Below are 23027 nucleotides of genomic sequence, written 5' to 3' on the forward strand. Positions count from 1 at the left end.
GGCACCTTCTGTGAAACTTCCCCTTAGGCAAAAAGTATGCAAACTAAGCAAGACAATTTTTCATTCAAAGAAAAGAAAAGGCTTTTCAAATGTCCATAACTTCAAGTTGGTTGATGCGTGCACAATTTCTCATGCAATCTGTCCGACTATCTCTTTGCCGCTAACCTCGCTGAACATTTTAGTTTCCAGCGATTCATAGCATCAAGTAAGGTTTCTGAATGCTAACCCCCGGAAGTTGACTCCCTGTCCACTGAAAGCATAGAATTTGGCCTTGAAGAGATAGACTCTGGAGGGGGCAGATTCTCAGCTGAAGCCTCTCCCGTGTGAACCTCCTCCCCCACTGGCTCTAACTGCCTGGTGTCTGGCTCGGTGTCTTCTGAGTCTGAATCTGTTTCTGACTGATTACCTGCATCACCTGCTCCCAATACAGGAGCAGTAGAGCTATACATGACATGTGTGACGAGAGTGCTGGACTAGATGGACCCATGGTCTGATCCAGCACGGCTCTTCTTAGGAGAGTCTTGGGGAATTTCCTCCCCAACTTCCTGTCTCAGCTGGTCTTCTTCATGCTCTGAGTCTGATTCAAGATCCACACCAGGAAGACTGGGCCGGATCCTGACACCGTAGCTCAATGGTAGAGCCTCTGCCTTGCATGCAGAAGGTTCCTGGTTGAGTTCTCAGCATCTCCAGGTAAGGCTGGGAAGAGCTCCTATTTGAAATAGGATCAGTGTTGTAGACCCCATGGGGCTTTATTGATTTATTTAATTTATTGATTTATTTATTACATTTATATACTGCCCCACAGACGAAGCTCTCTGGGCGGTTCACAAAAGTTAAAAACAGTAAACATTAAAAAGGTATACAAAATTTAAAAACCATCAGAAACATAAAAAAACAACAGTATAAAAACTGTTAAAACTTGATGGAACCAAAGGCCTCACTTGGTATAAAGCCGCTTGATCCCCAAGATATGGAATTTGTCAGTCCTAGAGGGATCTAATGATCGTCTTGTTCTTTCCGTTGCAGCTGGCAAGACATAGTCAACAAAGTCAATGCTCAGATGGATGAGGAACAAGCACCCGCTGACCCTGAAAGCCTTCACCTCGGTGACAGACCTGAGCAAGTGATGGCGAATGGCAACCGAGAGCTGGCCGGCCAAGAGAGAGGTGTGGAACGGCAGCAGCAAGCCAACTGGGGAGCTAGAAAATTAGGAATGGATGACGAGGAACTTCAAATGGGTACGGCTTATGGAGTATGGGGTGGTCCTACGAATGTAGGGATGTGGGTGTCATGACCCCCAGATGTTGGATCTTCCAGTATGCAGCAGAGGATTCTGAAGAGGATGAGGCACAGGTATAGAACAGGGGTAGAACAGTCAGTGTTTTATTCAGAGTCCTCCTGACCAGAGGATGCAGCCTTGCCATCGTTCTCTGGCTCAGAGAATAACACACACACCCCAGCAGAAACTCCATCTTCGCAGCTTTGCAAAAGTTTCAGTGGACAAAATCTGGTGAGGACCCTTTAAAAGCCCAGCCAGCTCCTTCAGGAGGGGCAAAGCTGACTACATTACAGGTCTTGCCAGCCTACATAAGGCTTCAGTTGACTTTAGCTCTCTGCTGAGACAACATCCTCCTATTGTCCCAGAAGGAGAGCGCTCCAGCCAGCAGGACCCACATGGAGCTATCCAAGGTCCTGTTTTCTCCTTGCCTTGTTCTGACCCCCTTCAGATGCTACTAGCTTCCCTGGCAAGCCTCAGGGCTGGGAGTGAGGAAAGGTATATAAAGTTGGTGGTTTTAAACGCAGGGACCTATTTTGAATGGAGCAACACCAGAAAGGCTCCACCACTGACTCGTTCCCAGGTGATCCAAGAGGCTATTCAATCCCTTCTTTGACATCTTGAAGTATGGGTCTGTGGCAACCATGCAGCGATCCCAGGTTCCACTTTGTCTGGAAACAAAGCCCTATGAAGAGAGACTGAAAGAACTGGGCATGTTTAGCCTGGAGAAGATAGGATTGAGGGGAGACATGAGAGCACTCTTCAAATACTGAAAAGGTTGTCACACAGAGGAGGGACAGGATCTCTTCTCAATCCTCCCAGAGTGCAGGACACTGAATAACGGGCTCAAGGGACAGGAAGCCAGATTCCGGCTGGACATCAGGAAAAACTTCCTGACTGTTAGAGCAGTACGACAATGGAACCAGTTACCTAGGGAGGTTGTGGGCTCTCCCACACTAGAGGCCTTCAAGAGGCAGCTGGACAGCCCTCTGTCAGGGATGTTTTAGGGTGGATTCCTGCCCTGAGCAGGGGGTTGGACTTGATGGCCTTAGAGGCCCCTTCCATCTCTACTATTCTATGATTCTATGGACTAGTGCTCCTCCTCCTTGAATAGCTCCTTTAGAGTTCTGCCTGAAAGCCTCTACTGATTCGTCCCCATTGAAATGAACGGGCCTTAAGTCAGTTGAGGCCTTCAAGAGGCAGCTGGACAACCCTCTGTCAGGGATGCTCTAAGGTGGATTCCTGCATTGAGCAGTGGGTTGGTCTTGATGGCCTTTTAGGACCCTTCCAAATCTATGATTCTATGCTCCCATCTCTCCCTGCTTCTAGATAATAGATTTCGGCATGATGGGATGGGGGCGCTTGACAAATTCCAAAGTGGCAGCGTTGTTGGGGCAGGATTCGGTCAAGCTCTTGGGGCAGTAGGAAGCAGCCATCAAGTAGAAATGGGGACTGGCTGGCAACTTACCAGCGTCTTGGACCAGGCAGAAAACAGGGTTGGGGGATCATCTACTTTGGACTGCGAACGCCTTTGGCACGGCTGGCTCTAATTTCCAGCTTTTATCGGACCCACTTTCAACATGTGCCCTTTGAGGATGGTGTTAATTGCCTCACATCAAAGCCGAACCCTCTCGCAGGGGAGGAGGCGCGCAGCGTGGGGCAGAAAGGAACACGGGGAGCCTGACCTCTGCGTCTTTAATTTGGATTAATACTGGAGCGGCTTTGGTGCCCTCCTGCTACGAAGCTGTGTCATTGGGAGGCTTGGGGTTTATTAATCCGTATTTCGAAGGGGAAGAAAACACCGCCGATTCTGCCAGTAGGAAAACACGGAGGGAGCGGACCTGAGCACCTGTTTTGCACACAGAATGGCCTGGCTAGGCTAGATACCATGGATATCTAGGATAGAGGGTGTGCAGTCAGGGATGGTTGATCTCCTTGCTCTGACTTGGTCAAGCCAAGTCAGAGCAAGGGGATGAGCTGTCAGGACCCTGGGTGGCATCCCATAGGATAAGTCCGGCAGCTTATCGTACATATACCTCTGAAGTTAGTGCAATTCACAAGCCTACATGAACCAGAGATGTCAGTTATGCATCAGATATAACTTGGGGGTCAAGCCTCTTGAAGACAGGAGGGAATGTCTAGTCCCCTGTCTTTTTTGCCACATTTCTGACGACTTATAGGAGCCAACTTACTCTCTCTGGAGAGGCCACCAGTGAGGGAGGAAGCAGCAGCCAGGCACCTCTCCACCGTGCCTGGGTCCTACTCCAGCTGAGAGCCCCCTCCCTCCTGCTGTCTCCTGTAACTGCTGAACTTTCCAACTAAGATTGTAGTGCCTGAATTTGCTTTCCTTTTCCCCCTCCTCCTCCTCCCTCCCAATCCCCTTTCCTTTTGTGTCATGTCTTTTAGATTGTAAGCCTGTGGGCAGGAACTGTCAAGAAATACTTTTGTAAGCCGCCGTGAGAGCCTTTTTTGGCTGAATGGCAGCATAAAAATCCTTAAATAAATAAATAAATAAATAAATAAACTTTTGGTGCTATTCGAAATCCCTGTATCTGGGGCGTTAAAAAAGTTGTTTTAAAAATTGCATAAGAAGTTTTTTAAAATCCGCATATAATTCTTTCCCCACTGATGAAGACCTTTAGGGTCATGATGAGTTCCTGCACTTCAAAATTTCCAACTGCACCATCGATCAGGACAGGAGAAATTCTCGGGGTCAAATCAGCAGCTCCAGGGAGCCAAGTTGAAACCCTGGGCTGCTGGTCACCCACCCACCCATCCATCCATCCGTCCATCCATCCATTAATCCATTCCATTTCTATACCTCCCTGTAGCGGAAGTCCTCTGGGCGATTCACAAATATTAAAAGCCGTTTAAAAAACATAAAAAGTATAAAGCCGTTCACATAGGACATAAAACGGATTGCACACACCAAATATATGTCTAAAACTATAAAAATCACTAGCCAGAGACAAACCAGGACCTGATCAAAAGATTTGTTATATGTTCCAAATGCCGGAGAAAGGAAGGCAGTTTTATCCTGGTGCCAAAAAAAATGACCACGTTGGCACCAGGCGGCCTCATCAGGGAGATCGTTCCATAAATGGGGGCCACCACTGAGAAGGCCCTGTCTCTTGTTGCCGTCCTCCGATCCTCCCTCGGAGGGGGGTTCCCGGATGAGGGCCTTAGATGCAGAGCGTGGTGTACGGGAGGTTCATTCGGGGAGAGGCGTTCCACCCTCGTTTTAGCATCATCTGTGAATAAAGTGAATAAAGGACATCTTCTCAGCTAAGGTTCTATCAGACATTCCTTCCTACAAAGGAGCATGAATCATGAGATTTCTGGAACAAGAGATTTGGAGATCGGCAGGGCCTTGTCAAGACGCTCAACGTCTTACCTTGTTTTGTGTTTTTGCTCAGATGCTGGCATGATTGAACGAGAAGACAACGCACATCCTCAGAAGGAGAGCTTCATCCAGCAGCCAGGGGTAAGAGCGAGGGAAGATGGGCTTTATTTCTGCATGGAGTAACAAGCCATATTGAATGACAAGCTGGAGCGTGTTCAGAGGAGGGCAACCAGGATGATCAGGGGTCTGGAAACAAAGCCCTGTGAAGAGAGGCTGAAAGAACTGGGCCTGTTTAGCAAGGAGAAGAGAAGATGGAGGGGAGACAGGATAGCACTCTTCAAATACTTAAAAGGTTGTCACACAGAGGAGGGCCAGGATCTCTTCTCGATCCTCCCAGAATGCAGGACACGGAATAATGGGCTCAAGTTACAGGAAGCCAGATTCCGGCTGGACATCAGGAAAAACGTCCTGACTGTTAGAGCAGTATGACAATGGAATCAGTTACCTAGGGAGGTTGTGGGCTCTCCCACACTAGAGGCCTTCAAGAGGCAGCTGGACAACCATCTGTCGGGGATGCTTTAGGGTGGATTCCTGCATTGAGCAGGGGGTTGGACTCGATGGCCTTGTAGGCCCCTTCCAACTCTGCTATTCAATGATTCTAAGACTAGTAGCCTTTGACAGCCTTCTCCTCCAGGAATTTATCCAACCTCCTTTTAAAGCCATCCAAATGGGCGGCCATCACCCCATCTTGCGGTAGTGAATTCCATCGTTCGACTCTGCGCTGTGTGGAAGGGGCCATAGCCTGAACGGTAGGCTGCCGTCTGGCGTCAGGCATCACGTGAACTGACCCTTTTGCTTCCTGCTCAGGTGCCCGGTGATGCCGCCGACCCAGCCCAGGACCCCAACAACCAAGGGGAAGATGAATTTGAAGAGGCGGAACTGGAGCAGCCAGACTTTGAAGACAAAGTGGTCCGGGCTGGCCAACTTGGCCAAACCAATAGGCCGGCCAACGATGGAAGCAAGGAAAAGACCCAGAAGACAACAAACTTGGTGTGTGGGTGTGGGTGTGGGTGTGGGTGTGCGTGCTTGCATGTTGCGGCAAAGTTTGAATCTGAGAGGCTGATTTGCTTTGTCACTATGGTAGCTTGCCGGAGTAAGAGGAAGTGGATGAGTAGGGGAAAAAGTCTCCCTCTCTCATAATACTAGAACCGGGGGTCATCCAACGAGGCTGAATTGTGGGAGATTCAGGACAGATCAAAGGAAGGGCCTCTTCGCACGGCGCAGAGCTAAATGTTGGGATTTGCAATCAGATGTAGCGATGCCCAGCAACTTGGGAATTAGAAAATTCACGGAGAAGCGGTAGTGATGGCATCTAGTCATGACGGTTGTATGCTACCTCCCATAATTAGGGGAAATTAGCAAGGCAATGCTATTTCACTTGTGTCCTACTTATGGGTTTCCCACAGGTCAGAATATAGTGTAGGCGCCAGGCGGACCTCTCTGGGGAGCTCATTCCACAGCCGGGGTGCCACAGCAGAGAAGGCCCTCCTCCTGGTAGCCACCTGCCTCACTTCCTTTGGCTGGGGCTCACGGAGAAGGGCCCCTGAGGATGACCTTCGGGTCTGGGCAGGTGCATATGGAAGGAGGCGTTCCTTCAGATAGCCTGCCCCCAAGCCAGTATTTAGTACTCAGGTACACTGCCCCTATATCTGCAGGTTCCATTTAGCTGTTATGCAGATAGGCATTGACAGCTCTATCGTCCAATGAATGTATCCAATGTTGACATATCTTGTGGTGGAAAGCGTGTATGAGACCCAGCCCTTGACGTAGAAAACCTGCTCTCTAATCGAAGATTTTGGTTGTGGCTACTCCATTGGGAGAATAATCATAACGATAACCATAATACAATAATATTAGCAGTTATATCCCACCCTAACTGCAAGGAGCTCAGGGTAGTGTATATAACTCTTCCCTCTCTATTTTATCTATGGCTGTAAAAGATTCGGATTCGGAATTCCGAATCATGGCGGCCATTTTGTGTGCAAGAAAGGGAGGGGGTGTGGGAGGGAGGGGCCTCCGCCTCTTCTGTCTCTCACTCGTTTTCGTCAGGAAACCATGAATTTATGACATTCCACGAAAAGTGGGTTGTCTTCATGAGTTATTTGCATAAAAGTAGGATGTGTTTAAGTGTAGTTCAGTCTAAAGCAGCCTTCCTCAACCTGGGGTGCTCCAGATGTGTTGGACTACAACTCCCAGAATGCCCCAGCCAGCTGGCTGGGGCATTCTGGGAGGTGCAGTTCAACACATCTGGAGCGCCCCAGGTTGAGGAAGGCTGGTAAAGAGTAATGTGGAGCCGGCTTAACTTTCCCTTTTTATTCTTAAATGTCAACAAAGTATTCTGAAATGAGAACAATTAGTCCATAATTCTCTAAACGACACTTCATCCTTCGCGGGCTTAGCCCGTTCTTGCCGGGGAGAAGACAATGCTGCCCTCTGATGGGCTGCAATGCATGCTGGGAGCTCTAAAACCTTTCCCTCTCTTCACACAAGGGCTGTGCAGAAAATGGCAGATTGCACACAAAATGGCCGCCATGCTTCGGAACCCCGAATCTTGCACAGGCCGAATTTTATCCTCCCAACGACCCTGTGTAGGGAGGCTAGGCTGAGAGATAGCGGCTGGCCCAAGGTCACCCAGTGTGCTTTGTGGCAGAGTGGGGATTCCCGCTCTGACCACTACACCATTCTGCTCCCAAGCCACTCTCTCCATTTTTGTTGCTTCACAACAGGGTTGGGGGCTCAGACGTGGCAAAACCCCAGTTTATATTAATACCCCGGGCCGAATCCATAGATTCCTAAGACTTCTGTGTTCCCTAGCATGTATGTATCTTATTTGACTGAGCGATGTCCCCTTCTGTTCATGGCTTTCTTTCCCAGGAGGCTGATGGGCCCAAGAAAATTGAAGACGATCTAGTGGATGATTATCAGGAAGACCAGGAGCAAGATCTTGTATGAAGCACAGGTTCCTCTCTCTCTCTCTCTCTGTCTCTCTGTCTCTCTGTCTCTCTCTTTCTCTCTCTCTCTCTCTCTCTCTCTCTCTCTCTCTCTCTCTCTGTATTGTTAAACAAGGGCAAGAAAAGAAGATCTGAAAAATATTTTTTTTCAAAAGTCCTGGGGAAAAAATGTCCTGAAAAATGTAAAATATTTAAAAGCCCCGTTTTCACATGTCGTGCATTAGGGGAACAGAGTGGGTGGGTGGCGGCCACTCTTTGGAACAGCAGGGTGTACCATTTGCAAAGTAGGTCAGGGAACTGCCTGGGCTCGTTAGCTTGGGCAGGTTAATTGGGGTGGAAGCGAGGAATGGCTGTGCTCAGGGGGTGACGTCTTGCGCTGCTGACAGATAGAAGGAGGCTGCATGATGGCACAGCACGCCGTGATTACCAGTTTGACCAGGTCACCTGCGGGGCCGTTGGTGGCAGGGAGAGCGGAAGGGGCACAGCTCAGGTGTGAGTGCTGGCAAAGCCTCCCCCCCCCCCCAAAAAAAGCAGTGGTGGTTGTTAGCTCTGATTTTGGTGAGGCTGTGAATCCATTCCAGGTTTTAGCCAGAACTCTAAAAGAACTATCTGAGGTGCTGGACACATTTTGGGGATAGGCTTCAGCACTTTGGATAGCTCCCCCCATTTTTTTTTAGAGTTTTGGCTGGTTCTGACCGAAACTGAAAAATTCTAGTTTGCATGTCGCAACCTACATTTAAAAATCAAATCAAATCTGGGTTGTCAAGAATGAAGCTGCAGTTGTGCCTGCTGCAAACTAGAAGAGCTAAGCAATAATCATAATTTAGTTCTTACCCACCTCTTCACTTGGATTGAGGCGGGGAACAGCAGCGAATATAAAACACATTGAAAACTGATTAAAAATATAGCATACAGGATTAAAACATCCCTAAAACAGCCTAAAAACACTCTAAAATTCCACTGGATAGGCCTGCTGGAATAGCGAAGTCTTTATTGCTTTTTTAAATGCTAAAAGACTGTCAAGTTAACGAACCTTCTCTGGCAGGCCATGCTTCATCCTTGGGTTCTTTAACGTTTCGTCCAAACCTGAACCACTGGCTTGTCTGTCTGTCCCCCCCCCCGCCCCCACCCCCCGACAAGCCAGAAAACCCCCCCGGAACACCTCTATAGCCTCCACTGAACCCGAGTGGGGAGGGGGGCAATAAGCACTCTGGAACTTTGAAGGTAGTGTGGTTTAGTGGTTACAGTGTTGGAACTGAGCAGACACGACTTTGAATCCCCGCCTACCGTGCAGCTCATTGGGTAGCCATGGGCCGGTCACCATTTCTCAGCATAGCCTCACTCGTCTCACAGGGCTGCCATGTGGTTCAAATGGAAGAGCTCTGTGCAAAAGCAGCAAAGTGTCGCAGTGCGGAAAGCTAGCACTTCAAGGAGGATACGAGCTTAGCGTTCCCCTTGACGTGCTAGAGGATGAGGATGATTTGCAAGGGATCTTTTTCAGATATGCGTTGGTTCGCATGTCGCAACATGCATTAAAAAAAAATCTGGGTTTTTTGCAAGGGATCTTTTTCAGATATGCATTGAATAGGCTGACCATATGAAAAGGAGGACAGGGCTCCTGTATCTTTAACAGTTGCATAGAAAAGGGAATTTCAGCAGGTGTCATTTGTATATATGGAGAACCTGGTGAAACTCCCTCTTCATCACAACAATAAAACCTGCAGGAGCTATACCAGAGTGACCAGATTTAAAACTGTTGTGATGAAGAGGGAATTTCACCAGGTCCCCCATATATACAAATGACACCTGCTGAAATTCCCTTTTCAATACAGCTGTTAAAGATACAGGACCCCTGTCCTCCTTTTCGTAGGGTCACCCTAGTGTTGAAGATATCCAGGCCTACTAGTTCGCATGTCGCAACATGCATTAAAAAACAATTCTGGGTTGTCATGAACAAGGCAGAAATTGCTGCACAGTTGCACCTGCTGCAGGCTGGAGGAGCTAAATAACTCAGGAATGCTCTGTTCCTGCATTGTTTAGCATTGCGTCCGGACCTGAACCTCTGGCTTGTCTCTCTCCTGACAAGCCAGAGAAAAACTCTGGAATATCTCTGGGTTGTTTACCTGCTCCTGCTAGCAGTAGCAGTGACTGGGCATGGTGCGCCAGCAGTGTTCACAACCCACATTTTTTTAAATAATAATAATTAAAGCAGGATTGTCGCGACGTACGAAATGGGTCACGGACTCTCTTGGAGAGTTTGTGCGTTGACGTTTCCCCCCTCCGTGGCCCTGCGATTTTGTCTCACTTTCTGCTTTTCCTCTTTTCCACCCTGACGACAGGACGATCACGGAGGCGAGGTGGACGCCGCCGCCGATTTGGAGCTGGTCCAGGAACCCAAAAGCCGCGTGGAAGGAGATGGCAAAAAAGAGGATTATTATTGAGGATTTTGGAGGCCTGCTGGGAGACCAGAGAAGAACCTCGGAGGAAGACCTGGGCCAGGGACTGTGGAGTTTGATTCTTTGCTGTCAGAAGAAGTTAGCTCTGATCTCCGCTTCCAGATGGCCGACGGCCACATGGGCCAACACAGATGTATCAGTGTGTGAGGTCTGGGGTGGCATGTAAGGCAGATCAGCGCTCTGAATTTCAGAAAGTTCCTTCCACAGGGGGAAATGAAACTTAATAAGTAAATACATTGAGATTTCTCTTTCGATCTCCTCCTTCCCCTACCCGTTTCAGCATTATTAAGATTTCGACCAGAGAGAGGAACTGAAGGACACCGTTCACCTGGGGCTGCTTGCTTTGTGGATCCCCACCACCACCTGTGTCCTGGACTCACTTGACTGCTCTTTCATGCAAAGTCTGTTCAACTTTATATTAAAAAAAGAGAGAGACAGACACACACAGAGATAACACTTTTGATCATGAGCGATCTGTACATCATCGTCTGTTTTTGTTCTGGGTAAGAGGGGCGCAACGCGGGCAATAGTTTGATGCTCAGGACAGAAAGGCAGTGTGGTGTAGTGGTTAGAGCGTGGGCCTGGGAGTCCGGAGATCCGGGCTCAAGTCCCCACTCGGCCCTGGGAGCGCGCTGGGTGACTCTCCGCCCAATCTACCTCGCAGGGTTGTCGTTGCGAGGAATTTTTTTTTTAAAAAAAATCTGGATTGTCATGAGTGACGTTGTGGCGCAGTTGCGCCCTGCTGCAAGCTGGAAGAGCGAAATAAACCCGGGAGGAGGGTTATGTAGGCTACGTTGGGTTCCTTGGAAGAGAAAAGGTGGGATATAAAGGCAATAAATAAATAAAGAGAGCACTACCAGAGGCCAAATGGCAGATTTATAGTGTGGACCAATGCATGTGTACTCAGAAGAAATCACCACTGATTCCAATAGGATTTACTCCCAGGTAAGGGCCCAGAGCTGCAATCTTACTTGTCCATGACGGGAGACATGATAGCATTGAGGGGAGACATGATAGCACTCTTCAAATACTTAAAAGGTTGTCACACAGAGGAGGGCCAGGATCTCTTCTCGAACCTCCCAGAGTGCAGGACACGGAATAACGGGCTCAAGTTAAAGGAAGCCAGATTCCAGCTGGACATCAGGAAAAACTTCCTGACTGTTAGAGCAGTGCGACGGTGGAATCAGTTACCTAGGGAGGTTGTGGGCTCTCCCACACTAGAGGCCTTCAAGAGGCAGCTGGACAAGCATCTGTTGGGGATGCTTTAGGGTGGATTCCTGCACTGAGCAGTGGGTTGGACTCGATGGCCTTGTAGGCCCCTTCCAACTCTGCTATTCTGTGATTCTATGATTCTATGACTCCTAATAGTGAACGTAGATGGCTGAGTGCTGACAGAACTGGAGCCCCAGTGGAGGCCTTGAGAACAACATGGACGCCAGGGTTATGCAGAAGGAGAAAATATTGGTAATCTCTCCCTGAAAAAGGGTTTGGAAACCCGCAAAACCTCACGATGAGGACTGAGCAGACTCAGTGGCCTTCGGGAGCAAGGAATGTTGGAGAAGAAATGGGAATTGGCCGAGTGACCCATCCTGTTGAAGTAGGGTGACCATAAGAAAAGGAGGACAGGGCTCCTGTATCTTTAACAGTTGCACAGAAAGGGGAATTTGAGCAGGTGTCATTGGTATATATGGAGAAGCTGGTGAAATTCCCTCTTCATCACAACAGTTAAAGCTGCAGGAGCTATACTAGAGTGACCAGATTTAAAAGAGGGAGCTTTAACTGTTGTGAGGAAGAGGGAATTTCACCAGGTTCCCCATATATACAAATGACACCTGCAGAAATTCCCTTTTCAATACAACTGTTAAAGATTCCATAGGGTCAGCCTATGTTGAAGTTCCTTGTAAATAATCTGTAGGGGCGACATGGCTGGCTAATAACCTGAGCACACCAGTTAGCAGGATCATAGAATCATAGAATGGTACGGTTGGAAGGAGCCTATAAGGCCATCAAGACCAACCCCCTGCTCAATGCTGGAATCCACCTTAAAGCATCCCTGACAGATGCTTGTCCAGCTGCCTCTTGAATGCCTCTAGGGTGGGAGAGCCTGCAACCTCCCTAGGTATCTGGTTCCATTGTCATACTGCTCTAACAGTCAGGAAGTTTTTCCTGATGTCCAGCTGGAATCTGGCTTCTGCATGACGACACACCGAAACGCTCTGTTCCAGATCCCACAGGTCTGCTATTGTAATGTTCTAGATATCAGCTGCCGAGCGTGTCTGCTTGACATCTTTCTCAACCATGACGGAAGCAGGTAATGCTGCCAAAACCCGACAGGGAGAGAGGAAGTTGTCTTGGCTTTTTTGTGTGTGGTCATTTATTAATAATGTCATATCATGCCCTTCAAATGTTTTCCAGAGCAAAATGCCATCATTATCTACATTCAAAAATTACATAATACATTTTAAAAAAAGAAAAGAAAGAAGAAAGCAACAGGAGAGAAAAAAGCAAGGTGAAAATGAATTCAGTCTCAAGCTAAATGGTGTTTTCTTAGTTTTAGAAAAGGTTGGTTTGTTGCTTGGGGCCAAGAAAGTAGTGGCAGAGGTGCCAGGCAAGCTCTATAGGGGTGGGGTGGGGGGAGTGGTGCCACCACTGGGAAGGCCTGTGAAAGAAGAAAGTCCTTCATGTACCCAACGCCAAATTTAGGGGCAAGCGAGCCAGACAGTCACCTGAGAAACCAGGGTTGGGGGACCACACACAAGTCATGCTGACTACACAACTACCCACTCAACTAGCCACTGAAAAAAGAACATGGTTAGTTAGTTCATCTTCACATGTCAATCTGGTCACAGTGATCTGCATGGTCCAGTTCATAAAGAACTTTATTCCTCCTCCTCCTTTTTTCTGTTTCTTCTTCTTTTGTTTCTGCATCGTCTTCTTTCTTCTTGTTTCTGTTTCTTCTTCCTCCTCCCCATCTCTCCTCTTTCTCTTGTTTCTGTGTCCTCTTGATGTTTCTGTTTCTTCTTGTGGAATTCTAGCCATGAAGGTACCACTATGCCACAGCCTCTTTTGTGTTCTCGCAGTCCGGGGCAGCTGAAACAGGCCACTTCCCTTTAATGGAGTAGGCCTCAGTCAATAGGGATGTGGAGCTAACCAGCCTAAAAGAAGCCAAAACCACACTTAAGGCTCGGCCCCCATCTGCTGCACGTTGGAGCAACATACATGTGAGCTTGTCTAGCCTTTGGCACAAGCATCGCTTGGAGCTGTCCTCAGTTTCCTTTTTCGCTAGGAGACCGGCTTGGTTGGAATCCTCTGAACTCAACTTCCCTAAGTCCTTGCTGTGAATCAGACCTCAAAGTGCCAAATGGCCCTAGGCCCTCTTGTTCACTCAAACAGAACAAGGGGCCCTGGGGAAAATGCCCTCTGGCAGGCCCTTTCCTCTGTAGCCAAGCAGCCTGGTCTTATTTCCATTTCCCATAATGCCCCAGCTCGATGCTATGTAGAGACAATGGGAGAAATGAAAGGGGTGGATAGATTCAGCCTTGTGGCACTGCTCCTTAATTGGGGGGGGGATGTTTAAAAGAGAGCCATGGGCAGGTGTCAATGGTGGGCCCTTCCATGGTGCTGGGGCCCTGACAGATGCCCAAGCATACCAGGTGCTTGGGCAGGACCAGCAGCACTCAGATGAAAAGAGTTAACTTGAGGACTGTTGTCTTAAGGTCTCACCTTCTGAACTTTGATTTAATATATCCCGCTCTCTCGCAGTGTCGTATTTCTCCAAACCTTCTTAGGAAAACAATAGCAAGGCCTTCTAAGTAATGCACAAAGCTTTATTCAAGCAATAAACATCTCTTCCCACCTGAAGAGACCCTAATCTCTAGGAACTTTCCCCTAGGCAAAACTGCAAACTAAGCGAGACAATTGTCCTTTCAAGGAGAATGGAAAGCCTTTTCCCAAGACGTGTTCACTTCAGAGAGACTAGTTCCGAGTCAACTTCTGCTGGGATGTCAGCCGGGCTGACTTTCTCTCGCCTTTCTTTAGCTCCGCCCATTTTAGTCTGCGGCATACTCTAGGATCGGCTAACCTCTCTGTGCTCTCCTCTTTGGAAGAATGTTGGCTTCCCACTGAGTGTGTATTGTTTGCCCTTGACAAGATAGCTCTGGAGAGGGTTCACTCCCAGCTGGTGAAGAGCCCATGAGAGCTTTCTCCCCCAGTGGTACAGGCTGGCCTGTTCCTGGCACCAACCCCTCTACTTCAGAGTCTGATTCTGATTGATCACCTGAAACACCTTCCAACCCAACGGGAGCCGGGCTAGACATGACACACGGCCTGCTATAAATAGCACTTTCCAAACAGATTAATCAGGAGATCATTCATCTGCGGGGCCATGTAGCAGTCAAACAACATCCCCGACCTGCACCTTCTCACCCACCGCCAGCCTGATCCAAGCTGACACGGTTTGGTTGAAGCACGATCGCTTCCCACTGAAAAGCTCCGCTGGGAAATGAATAGTGGAGGTGGATTTTCCGCTTGAACCTTTGCTCCTGTCCTTCCATTGATCTCCTTCACAGGTGACACCTGATAGAATAAGTGGGCTGAGCCATTTCTTCAAGGATGATGGTGTGTTGGAGTACAACTCCCCTAATACCCAGACACATGGCTGGATGCTCAGGTGGCAGCTGTGGCCAGGAGTGTTTTGGCCCACTGCATCCGGCACGGTCAGACCTGGCCATGGCTGCACACACATTATCATAGAATCATAGAACAGCAGAGTTGGAAGGGGCCTACAAGGCCATCGAGTCCAACCCCCTGCTCAATGCAGGAATCCTCCCTAAAGCATCCCTGACAGATGGTTATCCAGCTGCCTCTTGAAGGCCTCTAGTGTGGGAGAGCCCACAACCTCCCTAGGTAACTGATTCCATTGTCGTACTGCTCTAACAGTCAGGAAGTTTTTCCTGATGTCCAGCTGGAATCTGGCGTCCTTTAACTTGAGCCCGTTATTCCGCGTCCTGCACTCTGGGAGGATCGAGAAGAGATCCTGGCCCTCCTCTGCGTGACAACCTTTTAAGTATTTGAAGTGTGCTCTCCTCCTTCATCACAACAGTTAAAGCTGCAGGTGCCCTGCCCGCTTTTAAATCTGGTCACTCTAGTATAGCTCCTGCACCTTTAACTGTTGTGATGAAGGAGGAATTTCACCAGGTTCTCCATATATACAAATAATACCTGCTAAAATTCCCTTTTCTATGCAACTGTTAAAGATACAGGAGCCCTGTCCTCCTTTTCATATGGTCACCCTACTTCTGGGGAAATCCCAACGGCCAGATTTGCCCCCACCCCCAGGTCTGAGGGTTGCCACCCCTGTTCTAGGCATTGTACATTTCGAGTCGAAATTTGTGCTCGGAATAAAAGGAGCTTTACAAAAAAAAAAAAATGCATTAACCAAGCCCATTCTGAGCTGGGCAGAGGAGTGTTTGGCCATCACTCGTCACTGTCTTGAGACCCACTGCGGGCTCAAGTCCTGCCATCAGCCCTGGTTAGACGGCGGTGATCCTTTCCTTCTGAAGGCAGCCGCACTGCTAAGTGTCATTTTGTTTTCCCCTTTCCTGCTCTGCCAATTATTCCCTATTTGTCACCATTAACAGCGAGCTGTCGCCTTTTTAACATATCAGCTGTAGCAGAGTCTTTTCTAAAAATGGGACGGAACAGTACCTCTAATCTAATTAGCCTTTTTCTTCGCCGGAGGGGAAGCAATAACCGTGTCCTTAGTTATGGGATGTCTTCTGAGCTCGCTTTGAGGTTCGCCGCATGTCAACGGCTGACCGTTTTTTAACATTGCTGGCTCAACTGCTGGGAAGTGGACAAAATGCAATAAGGTCCCTGAGAACTGTAGAATTCTGGGATGGTCTCCCAAGAACAGCTATGGAAATATCAGAGTTGGGCCATGGGCAGCGATGGGCCAGGAGTCATGGACCAAGCCAAGAGTCAGGATGGCTAGAACTCCAGAACCAGACCAGGAAGACCTTAAAGCCCCATCAGGGCACAACTGGAACAGGAAATAATTTGATATTTCTTCCCATCCAGGCAGGACCGGTGGCAGACTATTTGGCGCCCTAGGCAGGTGAGCTGCTTTCACCCACTCCCACCCCAGTGTACCTGGGCACAGGGTGCCATCTCGCCCACGCCGTTCCAAAGCTGCCTGCCTGCCCCAGCGTCCTGGCTTCGTTTCGGCTGGGTGGGCACCGAAGCGAAGCCAGGACACTGAGGGGGGCAGCTTCGGAATTCCGTGCCCGGCCGGAAGCCGCTTTGGGAGAGTGACTTCCAGGCACGCCGTTCCGAAGCCGCCGCCCCCACCCCCCTACCCCAGCGTTCTGGCTTCGCTTCAGTGCCCACCCAGCCGAAGCAAAACCAGGACGCTGGGGCAGGCAGGTGGCTTCGGAACGGACCGCCAGGAAGCTGCCCTCTCAGAGCCATTGTGGGAGAGCGGCTTCTGGGTGTGGCGTTCGGCGCCCCCTTACCTTGGCGCTCTAGATGGCTGCCTGAGTGGCCTCTATGGTAGCACCGGCCCTGCGTCCAGGAGGATCCAATGGGTAGGCAGTCAGCCCTGGACCTGAGGTTACTTCACTACGAATCTGCTTCCTGTAGTTCAGCAGTCTACCACCATGGGGCGCTGCACTCAGATCAAGGGACCTGCAGATTGTGTAAAATCTATTCTGTCTGTGTTTCATGGGTTCCAAGGTACCTAACCATGGTGGCTATATAACTATGGTTTAAACACGCTCACCATTTGCTGCAAAAGGGTTAGTGGCCGAACCAATGCTTAGCATGTCATCTGAACAGGCCCACTGACTTTTAGCAGGGACCTCGGAAGTCATCTAGTCCACCCCACCCTGCACTCAATGCAGGATACAGGAGATACAGCATTCCAGACGGATGCTATCCAGCCTCCGCTGAAATACTTCCAGTGGGAAAAAGGCCCTCATCATCCGCTCCTGTGATTGAGAAAACCAGGAATTGAACCCGGGGCCTTGGGCGTGCAAAACAGGTGTTCTCAGCATTTGGAAAGGCATGGAGAAAAGAGAAAAACCGGGCTGCCCAAACGGTTGATTTGACCTTGCAAGTCTGCTGCGTCCCATTAGACGGATCGTGTTCTAAATTGGGCTGCTTTCGCGACCAAGATGGCCCCGTGTCTCCGGCCATGTTTCACAAATGACCGTTTTGCAGAGGGCTTGCCGTGCCTGGGGCAGACGGGTCTTGTGGGGGCAGCCATGCGCAGGTCGGGACCTGAGTATAGACGTTTGTCAAAGCCGAGGACTGATCTTTTGCTCGGGCAATAAATTTTTCACAGGATTCTTTCTCTCTCTCTCTCTCTCCCCTTTGAGACGTGTGCTGAAAGCGGAATGGCGAGGAAAGTGAGGATATGAATCAAAACAGAACAGTCTAGTTTTCGAAAGCGCTCAAGTTGTCACCTGCTACAGCAAACGCAGCCATGTGAGCCGCCCAGAGAGCTTCGGCTATTGGGCGGTATAAAAATGTAATAAATAATTAAATAATAAATAAATAAATGTGAGAAGACCTTCCGGTGCACAACACCCTCTCCTTCTCTCTGCAGCTAAATCAGGGGGTCGATTAAGACCTCAGTGAGCTACTGGGCTGCTTTTGGGGTGGGTGGGTTGGAATGGGAAGTTCACCAATGATCCAGGCAAGACAGAGGTGCTGCAACTCGGTCGAATGGCCTTCTCAGTGGTGGCCCCGCAATGGAATGATTTCCCTGACGAGCCCTGCCTGGCGCCGACATTGCTATCTCTTTGGAGCCAGGTCAAGACTTTTCTCTTTTCCTAGGCATTTAGCAGCATGTGAGGAGTTTTAATCACCCCACCCCACCCCGGAACTGTTTTTTTAAGGTTTGGCTGATTGTTCAAAGTTATTTTTATATGTATGTTTAATGGGAAGTAAGTTGAACTTATATCCCATTAAAATCAATGGAATAAGTCAATTACCACTTAAATTCCATTGAGATCAACTCGTTTAGTCCGGATCCAATCCAAAGACCCGTCAAAAGGCAGAGCAGGCATCTCGGCTTTGCCCATCAAAATTTAGCACAGCCTCCAAACTCCGTATGCTTCCAGCCACTAGGGGGAGACAGAGAACAGGCTGCATCAACAGCTGCCTGTCTTGTTCATCCCTCTTTGTTGTCTGATCAGTTCCTTTTTCCTGCTTCCTCTTCCCCTCTGTCTCTGCAACAAGCGCCATGCGGTCCCTCTGGAAAGAAGCAAGTAACCATATCTCATGCTTTTGCTTACTTACGTACTCACGCAACCCACTTTAGGGGATGTTTCTAGTCAAACTGTGTTAGATAGCCTTCTCTGACAATGTGTACAAAAGCGCTACTAAAGTAAGGTCACAATCCTATGCCCATTGGACAATAAAAGGTCCTGGCTGGGGGATGCTGGGAATTGTAGGACTTTTCCTGCCTGTCAAAATATGCATAGGATGGCACCCTTAGTGAATCTGAACTACTTTTAAATTGGCCTTAGACTGGATTTATTGCCTGCAATACTAAATGCTGTGTTGCCACACTTCCTCTATATAAGGCAATTCTGCTGTAAGTCATGCCAGTCTTTCCAACAAGTCCTATGTAGAGTGGACTTTCCTCTCTGTTCGGCCCTGGTTAGGCCTCATTTAGAATATTGTGTCCAGTTCTGGGCACCATACTTCAAAGAGGAATTGTGGTGCCCACCCTAGAGGCCTTCAAGAGGCAGCTGGACACCATCTGTCAGGGATGCTTTAGGATGGATTCCTGCATTGAGCAGGGGGTTGGACTCGATGGCCTTAGAGACCCCTTCCAACTCTACTATTCTATGATTCTATGAGGACGCAGACAAGCCGGAGAGTGTTCAGAGGAGGGCAACCAGGATGATCAGGGGTCTGGAAACAAAGCCCTATTAAGAGAGACTGAAAGTACTGGGCATGTTTAGCCTGGAGAAGAGAAGATTGAGAGGAGACATGAGAGCACTCTTCAAATAGGTTGTCACACTCGATCCTCCCAGAGTGCAGGACATGGAATAACGGGCTCGAGAAAAAGGAAGCCAGATTCCATCTGGACATCAGGAAAAACGTCCTGACTGTTAGAGCAGTACGACAATGGAACCAGTGACCTAGGGAGGTTGTGGACTCTCCCACCCTAGAGGCCTTCAAGAGGCAGCTGGACAACCATCTGTCAGGGATGCTGTAGGGTGGATTCCTGCCCTGAGCAGGGGGTTGGACTTGATGGCCTTAGAGGCCCCTTCCATCTCGACTATTCTATGATTCTATGGACTAGTGCTCCTCCTCCTTGACTAGTTCCTTTAGAGCTCCGCCTGAAAGCCTCCACTGGAGCACCCCCATTGAAACGAACGGGGCTGAAGTCAGTTGCGACTTGACTTACATCTCATTCATTTCAAGGGGTCTACTCTCCGTAGGCCTACTCTCCCAGGTCCCAGCCTCCTCCGCTCCGGAGCGAGTCTCCTCTAAACGAGGGGGGTGTGTGTGTGTGTGTGCGCGCTTTGGTTCTCTTGATAGATTTACATATGGAAATGGCATGCAAACGAGGGTGGCTCCGCTCCGCCTCCCCATCCAGCGGGAGTTCACGGCGGCGGGCTGGGCTGGGCGGGCCCGGAGCCTCCCGGGTGCGGCCGAGAGGAGGCGCAGCGTCCGCGTCTCCTCCTCCTCCTCCTCGGCGGCGGCGCTTTGAAATTGTCCGCGCCAAGGCGCGGCTGCTTGGAGAGGCTCGCTCCGGCCCGCCCCGCCGCGCTGCGCCGCGCCTCCCCGAGCGCCCTAAAGCGCGCCGGATCCCAGCCGGGCGGGGAGCGCCGCCCATGCCCCGCGGCCGGCATGCTGTGGGGCCGCCTCGTGCTCGCCTTGCTGTGCCTGGGCCGGGGGCGGCCGCGCAAAACGCCGCCGCCGCCGCCGGCTCCCAGCAGCTCCCCCGATCCCTGGTGCCCGTACAAGGTGCTGAGCGAGGGCCGGGCGGGCGACGACGGGGAAGCGGGCAGCGGTGTAGGCGGCGGCGGCGGCGGCGGCGGGGGGCGCCTCTGCTTCCGCAGCCCGGCGCGGGGCTTCCACTGCGCGCCCCGCAGCTGCACGGCGCACCGCTCGCCCGGGCGGGCCCTGCTGGCCAACGTGCTGCTCAACGGCAGCGTGCTCTTGCAGTGGGGCTGGCCCCCGGGGCTGCAGGCCGGCCCCGCGCCGCGGCTGCGCGGCTTCTCACTCTCCTGCTCGTGGGAAGGCGCCTACACGCGTTTCCAGTGTGACACCGTGCAGCTGGGCGCCGCCTGCCGGGACTACCTGCTGCCCGACGCGCACGGCAGCGTCCGCTACCGCCTCTGCTTGCAGCCCCTCTTCTCTGCCTTCAACGCCGGCGGGCCCGATCCTCCTCCTCCTCTTCCTCCTCCTCCTCCTCCTCCGCCGCCGGCGCCGCCTTCCTCCTGGCCTCCCGAGTGCGTGGAGTTCACCGTGGAGCCGGCCGGCATGCGGGACATCGTGATCGCCATGACAGCGGTCGGGGGCTCCATCTGCGTCATGCTGGTCCTCATTTGCCTCCTGGTCGCCTACCTCACCGAGAACCTCACGCCCCCCGCCGCCCCCTCCTCCTCCTCCTCCGCCGCCAAGAGGGGCAACTGAGGCCGCGATCCGGTGCACGTTTCCCTGGGGACAAGCGCGCTCTAAGGCAGGCCGGGGTTCCTTAGCACTGCAGCCCTGTTAGCGCTTTTTCGTGTCACCCTTCCTTCTGAGTAAGCCTGCCTAGGAGAGGGTGGTGATGCCTGCTTCAAGCCTAAGCAGGATTGGGGCCCCAGGGCAATAGCCCGGGATGGGCTTACTCGATAGAAAAGGAAAGCTGGGACTGGAGCTGTATTGGCTTCTGAGCAAGAGGGCTGTGCAGCTGCCCTCCTCCCCCCAACCCCCAGTTCATGCTTACAGAGGAGTAAGCACTGCAGTATTGAGGGGCAACTGAGGTCGCGATCCGGTGCATGTTTCCCTGGGGACAAGCGCTGTAAGGCAGGCCGGGGTTCCTTAGCACTGCAGCCCTGTTAGCGCTTTTTCGTGTCACCCTTCCTTCTGAGTAAGCCTGCCTAGGAGAGGGTGGTGATGCCTGCTTCTTCCGGAGCAAGCCTATGCAGGATCGGGGCCCCAGGGCAATAGCTCCTGATGGGCTTACTCAATAGAAAAGGAAAGCTGGGACTGGAGCTGTATTGGCGTCTGAGCAAGAGGGCTGTGCAGCTGCCCTCCCCACCAGTTCATGCTTACAGGGGAGTAAGCACTGCAGTATTGAGTGGCACTTACCACTGAGTAAACACACGTAGGATCCAGTTTTGAAGGAGGGCAGGAAAGTTTAGTTGATGAAGGGGTAAGATGAAGACGTGAAATGGCAAGTGGTTTTGATAAGATTAAAACAGTCCCCATTTTGGAGGATTTGGACATTTATTTATTTTTAAGTTGAATTTCTAATAGATGTACCTATCCAAACTGGCAGATGGAAGAGGCATTCCCGGTCTTCTCAAACAGGCGGGAATGCCTCTTCTGAAATGTGGCGTTTTGTGTCTCAAAAGCGAAATGAGGCCCTTCCCCTGTTTATTTCCTGGTTTTCATATGAAGCCCATGTGGGTTTAATCGATCAGTTAGAAACCCTGGACAGTGAATTGACTCAAGATCTCTTTAATTGGGGAGGTGGCTGCTTTGGACTGCCTCTTTTAGGAGAAGCAGGAAAAGGGTTCCCTTCTGAGGAACGGAAATTGGCACTACTGTTCCAGGGTCATTGATGGAGACCTTTAGGAGATGGAGCCCTCTTTGGCTCGAGTGGGGGTGGTCTTCTCCCCCAGAAGCGAACGGGCTGACTTTCTCACACACATACACATCATGTGACGACTTGACGAATATGGGAATGAGCTGCTCAGTGGGTAAATTGCCCCAGATTTACTGTCAGCCTGCCTTTGACCACCTTCTGGCTGGCCTCCAGCCCAGGTTAGACGTTGTGGAACGGAAGCTAGTAGTCAAATCCGCACGGGACACGTTCTCTCTAATTCCTGCCGGGCTGCACTCTTCATGTACATGCCTGCACACTCACGCTCACATACACGCAACCTGTCCAGACGTTAAAACTTGGAAGAGGCATCTCTGAGTTGATGGAGTAGTTCGTCTTGCTGATGCAGAGTGCAGAGTAGAGAAGACCACCGGTCCTGGGATTGAGGGGGTTCGGGGTGCGGGGATTGTGAGGACAGGGACCGTGGCTGTTGGCAGCTGGCTACTCATTCAAGGGATCAGAGCAGACGGGGGATGAGAAGGAAGCTAGGACCCAGGGGGATGCCGGAGGAGTCCCCATGGGTGGGTGGAGCTCCAGGACTGGATATAAAAGCCTGAGGTGGAGGTTGGACCTTCAGTCCTTCAGCTCTGCTCCTCAAAACCCATCTGTTTTGAATGCCACATCTCAGAAGAGAACCACCGGTCTCTGGGCAGGTGCAAGAGTCGTGGCGTCCCACGCCACAAGCAGCAGTTCCATCCACCAGCGATGCAGGGTGCCGGCGACATTCGTATCTCCAGGTCGCTTTGTCAAAGGATTCAAGGCAGGCATCACCTCCTCATTTGCAGCCAGCTCTGGAGAGGAGTCGTGGGCCCAGGGATGCTTGCCTGCTTGATGCCGCTCACCTGTCCCTCGGCTCTGTCATGGGGTGGAGCCAGGAGTGGACCGAAACAATTTGCTGCTGGTGTTGGAAGACAAGATGGTGCTCTGGCCCGTTCTGTGTACAGAAACCAACTGGGCTGGCAGACGAATCTCCTTCAGCGTTGATGATGGGACAATATCCACCACACCTGAACGCAGCGGATTAGCTCAGGGGGTGCAGGGCATGTCAGAAGGCCCATAGGTTGCTCCTCTTTGTTGCCACCCCCCACCGCCTGCTGCCTGAGGTGAC

At 50.8% G+C, this 23027-nt stretch overlaps 2 protein-coding genes across 3 annotated transcripts in view; both read left to right on the plus strand.

The window, feature by feature from the left end:
- Nucleotides 1–10528, plus strand: part of LOC134411489 (Golgi integral membrane protein 4-like) — a 54234-nt gene extending 43706 nt beyond the window's left edge. Inside the window, exons 11-15 of one of the 2 annotated variants that reach the window (XM_063145320.1) lie at nt 1027–1238; nt 4693–4760; nt 5487–5669; nt 7554–7638; nt 9970–10050. In XM_063145320.1, the coding sequence (XP_063001390.1) occupies nt 1027–1238; nt 4693–4760; nt 5487–5669; nt 7554–7631 (541 nt within the window). In that variant the 3' untranslated portion in view covers nt 7632–7638; nt 9970–10050. Of the gene's footprint in view, nt 1–1026; nt 1239–4692; nt 4761–5486; nt 5670–7553; nt 7639–9969 lie in introns of both variants that reach the window. The other variant, XM_063145319.1, reaches the window with a different exon arrangement.
- A 1856-nt stretch (nt 10529–12384) lies between these two features.
- On the plus strand, nt 12385–20801 carry FNDC10 (fibronectin type III domain containing 10). Its single transcript, XM_063145450.1, has 2 exons — nt 12385–12397; nt 19700–20801. The coding sequence occupies exons 1-2, from the start codon at nt 12385–12387 to the stop codon at nt 20740–20742; spliced, it is 1056 nt and encodes a 351-aa protein (XP_063001520.1). The 3' UTR covers nt 20743–20801.
- The last annotated feature ends 2226 nt before the right edge of the window (nt 20802–23027 follow it).

The sequence above is a fragment of the Elgaria multicarinata genome, chromosome 20, assembly GCF_023053635.1.
Source record: "Elgaria multicarinata webbii isolate HBS135686 ecotype San Diego chromosome 20, rElgMul1.1.pri, whole genome shotgun sequence".
NCBI classification, from domain to species: Eukaryota; Metazoa; Chordata; class Lepidosauria; order Squamata; family Anguidae; genus Elgaria; species Elgaria multicarinata.